This window comes from Octopus bimaculoides, chromosome 3, assembly GCF_001194135.2.
Source record: "Octopus bimaculoides isolate UCB-OBI-ISO-001 chromosome 3, ASM119413v2, whole genome shotgun sequence".
Classification (NCBI taxonomy): Eukaryota; Metazoa; Mollusca; class Cephalopoda; order Octopoda; family Octopodidae; genus Octopus; species Octopus bimaculoides.
This window is the reverse complement of record NC_068983.1, coordinates 10,800,382-10,807,126: the sequence shown is the minus strand read 5'-3', so window position 1 is coordinate 10,807,126 and position 6,745 is coordinate 10,800,382. Positions and strand designations below refer to the sequence as shown.

Below are 6,745 nucleotides of genomic sequence, written 5' to 3'. Positions count from 1 at the left end.
TATATATATATATATATATATATATATATATATATATATGCATTCGCCTCTGGTCCTGTCCCCTCCTACCAGCAGCACATGTTCTCTACCATGTGTGACCTTGTCTTGTCTTCTTCTTTCCTCCCTATTGCCATCAACGTCATCATCTGAACTTTTTGTACCTCCACCATCTATTCCCTCAACCAAAATCCATAAACCTAACAATCCCGGCAACCCCACCGTTTCCACCTGTAACTGTCCCATGGAACACATTTCAAAATACCTTGACCTCATCCTTTCCCTTTTAATCGCTTCCCTCCTGTTTAACATACCTGACGCCAGTCACACCCTCCGACTATTCCATTCTTTTTCCTTCCCTCCTGATTCCTCCCCCCCTCTTCACCATGAACATAAAAATCTTATACACCATCATCCTCCCCAATGATGGCCTCCTAGCCCTCCAGTACTTCCTCAACCAAAGATGTATCTTTTCTTGCTAACCCCATAAAAATATATTAAAGAAAAAATAAGTTATGCAGCTTTCAATAATTGCCAGTTGTAAATATATGTGTTGCAATTATAAAGATACTTAAATGACAACTTGTCAATACAAGGCAAACAGAAAATTCAGTCTAGAAATGTTTTGTTTTTTAGTTGATAATCTCTGCTAATTCATTTGATTCCTCATTGCTCATAGTTAGTGCTATTTATTTTTTTTTATTATTGCTCCCTTTTTAAAAAATCTTATTTCTGATAAATATTAATTAAAACGTTAATTCTAAATAGGCAGATTTTATAATACTTAATGTAAAGAAAATGCTATTTAATTTAGAATTTCTAACAAAAATGAAAAGGCATCAATTATTAATTCATAAGAAATGAAATAATATGAAGAAGTAAGCTAAATTTATTATAAGAATAAAAATTCATTTTTCTGCATCGCCTGAAAAAAGTGGACTAGAATGAAAAATGCCAGCCAGGGATAACAATATGCTTAAGTATTTAATTTTGTTGGCACTCCGTCGCTTATGACGTCGAGGGTTCCAGATGATCCGATCAACGGAAGAGCCTGCTCGTGAAATTAACGTGCAAGTGGCTGAGCACTTCACAGACACGTGTACCCTTAACGTAGTTCTTGGGGATATTCAGCGTGACACAGTGTGACAAGGCTGACCCTTTAAATTACAGGCACAACAGAAACAGGAAGTAAGAGTGAGAGAAAGTTGTGGTGGAAGAGTACAGCAGGGTTCGCCACCATCCCCTACCGGAGCCTTGTGGAGCTTTTAGGTGTTTTCGCTCAATAAACACTCACAACGCCCGGTCTGGGAATCGAAACCGCGATCCTATGACCACGAGTCTGCTACCCTAACCACTGGGCCATTGTGCCTCCACTAAGTATTTAATAAACCTGGGAAAATACAGGACAAGAAGTAAGCCTAAAATAAAAGAAAAGAGCTTAAAATATTGCAACTAAAATAAAATGTGAATGGCTTTCCAATTAAGACCTCCACCAAAATTCCATGTGAATTTGTTTCAAAGACTAACTTGATAAATTACAATGTTATTTTATGAAGTTCTTCATTATTTTTAAAAAAATTAATTGAAACAGAGGCAGTGTATTTTAGCAGAAATATGGTAATGAAATGATTAAAAAGAATAAATATATTTATTTTCAGGTATTAATGATGCTCAATTAGAGGCACTGAAATCAACTGCATCAAGACATTTAGGTCAGTAAGTTGTTAAATATTATTTCATATTAATTTATATTGTTTTTAGGAAAAAAAAATAAACCCCCAGAAATATTTCAATCAGTTTTATAAATTTCAATGTTGTTGTTGTTGATGTCATTGTTATTATTATGGCAACATGCTGGCAGAATCATTACCATGCCAAACAACATGATTAAACAACATGATTAAACAACATGATTAAACAACATGTTTAACCCTTTCGTTACTGTATTTATTTTGAGATGCTCTGTGTTTCTTTTAATTATTTTAAATATAACAAAGAATTTAGTAAAATAACTTAGTTATCATTTAGCTAATGTTAGGAACCTAAATTTTGACTAAAGTTTGGTGGAAGATTTTAATTCAAAATTTATGAAAACTAGACATTTGTACTACAGAGCCAGAGCCGGTTTCAGCCGGGTTAGTAACGAAAGGGTTAAAGACATTTTAGCATTTCTTCTGGTTTTACATTCTGAGTTCAAAGGTCGCGAAAGTGCCTTTCATCATTTTGGGTCAATAAACTAAGTACCATCGAGCACTGGGCTGCTGTGATCGACTATGCTCCATTTGTAGGAGGAAAGAAATGATATCCTGCAAGCTTTAACAGCAATGGAAACACTAGCAAACGAACTGCTACAACCTGGCATGGTTGCAAGCTGGGCAAAGAAGAAATGTCTTAATTGATGGAGAACCAAAACGGGCTAACACAACAAATAGGAATACAGCTCTCTCAACGATACCATGAGTGACTGTGACATGTAACCACAAACAATGGCACATATTTTGGGAAGTTCTCTGATACTTGCATCATAGATTATCACGATGCAAAAAAAACCCCCAAAAATAAGTGACGAAAATTTAGTTAAAAGAGAAGCGGGTTCAATAAGAAAACATAACATACTGTAAATGTATTTATCGTATATTTCAGAAATTTGTTCTTCAATAGTTCCGCAAAATGTATATGTCTCATGCTTCACAACTTTCTATCTGGGTTCCTGCAAATATTTGTGTCCTGTAGGAACGGGACTGCCAAACTACACATGTCACAATATTACAATGCATAATGACCTTCTGGAAGGTGAGTTGAAAAATCCTCCTCTTTCTCTTCTTCTTCTTCTTCCCCTGCTCCCCTCCTCCTGTGTGTGTGTGTGTGTGTGTGTGTGTTTTAATTGGCTTGTTGGTTGGTCGGTTATAGGCACAGTATTCATTGGTCATATTGGAGCATTCATCATCATCATCGTTTAACATCTGCCTTCCATGCTAGCATGGGTTGGACGATTTGATTGAGAACTGGCGAACCAGAAGGCTGCACCAGGCTCCAATCTGATTTGGCAGAGTTTCTACAGCTGGATGCCCTTCTTAACGCCAACCACTCTGATAGTGTAGTGGGTGCTTTTATGTGCCACCAGCACAAGGGCCAGTCTGGCGGTACTGGCAACGGCCATGCTCAAATGGTGTATTTTATGTGCCACCTGCACAAGAGCCAGTCCAGCGGCACTGGCAATGACCTCGCTTGAATGTTTTTTCACGTGCCACCGGTACAAGTGCCAGTAAGGCGACGCTGGTAACGATCACGCTCAAATGGTGCTATTTATGTTCCAAAGGAATATTTGTCAAGTTGAAATACATTGTAACATTTTTTTTTTTTTTTTTTGCAGTCGAAGTTACTGAATACTCCGTAGACAACTCTCATTATTTATATCAAAGCAAAGAGGTAATACACTTAACAGCAAAAACTACCACAAAGTTTAACTATACATTTGATGATTACTACACGGTCTTTGAAATAAAATATATTGAAAGTTCACAAAGATTATGCGATACAGAAACTATAACCATCCATTTTGAAAATAATTTAACCATGGAGGTAAGAGTCATTCTTTATAGAATCTCTTTGTAAATTCTCCTTTTATATCTATTTTCACCCATTTCTTCCTATTTATTTCTATATTTAAAAGTATCTATTGCATTATATTGGTATAGCATGTCAAACTGTTATATGAACATGATACAAGCATAATCCCTTTAAACATCGTCTGCTCCAGGATATGTGAGCAGAACATATCATTCCAGCTTCTACAGTGCTTTGATGAAATTCTTTTGTCTGTCTTAGACCAAATTTATTACCTCCGCCTTAGTGAAGGCAGAGGTGTTGTTTTCAGTCATGTTTGTTTGTTTGTTTGTCTGTGGACAAGATATCTCAGGAACCGCTGGATGGATTCGGATGAAACTTTCAGGGATATTTGGCCTTGTGACTGGCACAAACTGATTAAATTTGGGGATTGATTCAGTGCTGGACAAGGATTCTGGATTATTTTCCCTATTTTTTTTCCTTAATTTTGGGGAGCGGTCGGGTTTCATTTTTAGTATTCTTTTTTATGAGAGCAGTCTAGTTTATTTCAGATATTCTCATTTTAAAAATCATCTCTGGCTAATCATTGCCTTGGTGGAGGTTTGCACTCTCTGAGTGCTCTTGTTCAATGTGTTTCTGAGCAGGATGTTATTTAATTTGCTGTGTCTCTGAATGTTTACAACCTATGTTGAATTTTGGCTAGAAATGGTAGTGTAACTATCGGTTTCTCACCTACAAACATTGATGTTACCATTTGTGGCTTGGCTGCAGTCAATGACATTTATTGACATTCCCTGTGCTAGTTCTGGGCTTTCAAATTTCTCAAGAATAAAAAATCTTTTATTTGACAAAACAGGTAAGGACATAGGCTCTTGTGCGGGTGGCACATAAAATACACCATTTTGAGCGTGGCCGTTGCCAGTACCGCCTGACTGGCCTTCGTGCGGGTGACACGTAAAAGCACCCACTACACTCTCTGAGTGGTTGGCGTTAGGAAGGGCATCCAGCTGTAGAAATTCTGCCAAATCAGATTGGAGCCTGGTGTAGCCATCTGGTTTCACCAGTCCTCAGTCAAATCGTCCAACCCATGCTAGCATGGAAAGCGGACGTTAAACAATGATAATGATATATATATATATATATATATATATATATCAGGTTGAGTAAAAAGCAAGTAACGTTTTGAACCATGAAGAATTTGTACCAAATTTTTGCTGAGTTATGAATTTTGAAAAAATATTTTACAATTGTCTGATAATACAGACATAGACTTGCCCAAATGCATCAATAAATTAACATTGACATTTTTTCACCGTTGTTACAAACATCTGAAATGGAACTGTCGTGATATTCAAGTAATTTTGCGATTCAACTTCAAAAAAGAACGTAAATCAGCTGAAACGCAACATTTTGTGATATCAACGCAACATTTTGTGAGGAAATGATTAGAGAGTAGTCAGTTGGAAAATGATTTAAATGATTTTGCAGTGGAGACCTTTGCCTTGAAGATCGTGAGCGCAGTGGACGCCCATCTGTCATCGATGACGGTCGATTAAAGACCATCATTGGGAAAGATCCACGTAAAACCACATGAGAACTGGCAACAGGAAGGTTAATGGCGAAAACAGTCTTTGTGTATGGCAAATATGCAGGTACAATAAGCATTAAAAATGCGCAGACAATAAAATCCCTCAAATGCTCAGAGGAATCATTAGAAGTTATAGATAGCTTCTGTTACCTCGTGGATCAAGTTAGCAATGGAGGAAGAAGGTATGAAAGTGTAATTGCTAGAATAAGAACGGGTTAGGCACAGTTCAGGGGCCTCTGCCTTGTTGGTAACTAAGGGTCTCTATCTCAGAGTGAAAGGCAGGTTGTATGATGCCTGTGTATATACAGTATGTTACATGGCAGTGAAATATGGGCTGTGACCACAAAGGAATTGCAAAAACTTGAAAGAAATGAAGCTAGCATGCTCCAGTGGATGGGTAGTGTCAGTGTGCATGCATGAGAGAGTGTAAAGGATTTTAAGAGGAAGACTGGGTATAAGAGGCATCAGATGTTGTGTGCAAGAGAGAAGTTTGTGCTGGTATGATCACGGGATGCGTATGGATGAGGATACCTGTGTAAAGAAGTGCTGAGCTCTAACTGAAGAGGGAATCTGTGGAAGGAATACACCCAGGAAGACATGGGATGAAGTGGCGAGAAAGGATCTTTGGATGCTAGGCTACACTGAGGAAAGGACAAGGGACCAGGAGTTGTGATGGTTTTGCTGTACTTGAAAAGACATGCCAAGCTAAGTAAAATTACGGTCTTCCATATATATACTGGTTTGTCCTTTGTAGGAGCTGGTAACACATGAAATGCACTTGTACTGGTACTGCATAAATGCACCCATGGTGGTGGCGTGTAGAAACACCCAGCACAATCTGTAAAGTGGTTGGCACTAAGAAGGGCATCCAGTCGTAGAAACCATGTCACAACAGACAATTGGAGGTTGGACAGCTCCTTGTCAAACTGTCCAACCCATGCCAGCATAGAAAACAGACGTTAAACGATGATGATGATGATGATGGTGTGTGTGAGGGTGGTTTATGTGCTTGTGTACTTGTATGATTTTATTTCTATGTTGTTTTTTTTTTCAGTGGAATGACTGGCCAATTTTGTACTCAAACCAACCTATAATTACATCAAAGATGACCATTGAAGTTTATGCTCATATCAAGTGTAGTATAAGTTTTGAAATATTTGGAACTGGTAACACTGAATTTCGTACATATTTGTTTTTCTGATTTACTTCATAAAATCTAAATTATCTGCAAGTTGCTTGCATAGAGTGATATTTAGCTTGGCTGCTGGTTTCATAGATTTAAGTGGGGACAAAGGAAAACAGTATTACTCACTTGGATAGCATGCTTGTCCATAACAGATGGCATTCCACAAGATTTGATGTAGACTCCTTACAGTCTATTGAGCTGAACTTTATAGAATTAGATTTATTGATCAAATCCACTAAAACACACCTATTTACTTTTAACTGTTAGTTACAGAAAAAAAGTTTTTAAAATCTGTGAAACCAGTGATGGGCTAATGTTAACAGAAATTATACAGTAGATGCTGGCATCACTGTGTGGTAAGAAATTTTCTTTCCCAACCCCATGGTTCAAGGTTCAGTCCCACTGAA

General features: G+C 37.5%; 1 protein-coding gene across 1 annotated transcript in view; it reads left to right on the top strand.

Annotated features, from left to right (window-relative positions):
- Window positions 1–6,353, top strand: part of LOC106884377 (uncharacterized) — an 8,197-nt gene extending 1,844 nt beyond the window's left edge. The window contains exons 2-5 of the mRNA XM_014935732.2: window positions 1,656–1,709; window positions 2,641–2,790; window positions 3,371–3,579; window positions 6,207–6,353. Coding sequence (XP_014791218.2) covers window positions 1,656–1,709; window positions 2,641–2,790; window positions 3,371–3,579; window positions 6,207–6,353 — 560 coding nt within the window. The remainder of the gene's footprint in view (window positions 1–1,655; window positions 1,710–2,640; window positions 2,791–3,370; window positions 3,580–6,206) is intronic.
- The last annotated feature ends 392 nt before the right edge of the window (window positions 6,354–6,745 follow it).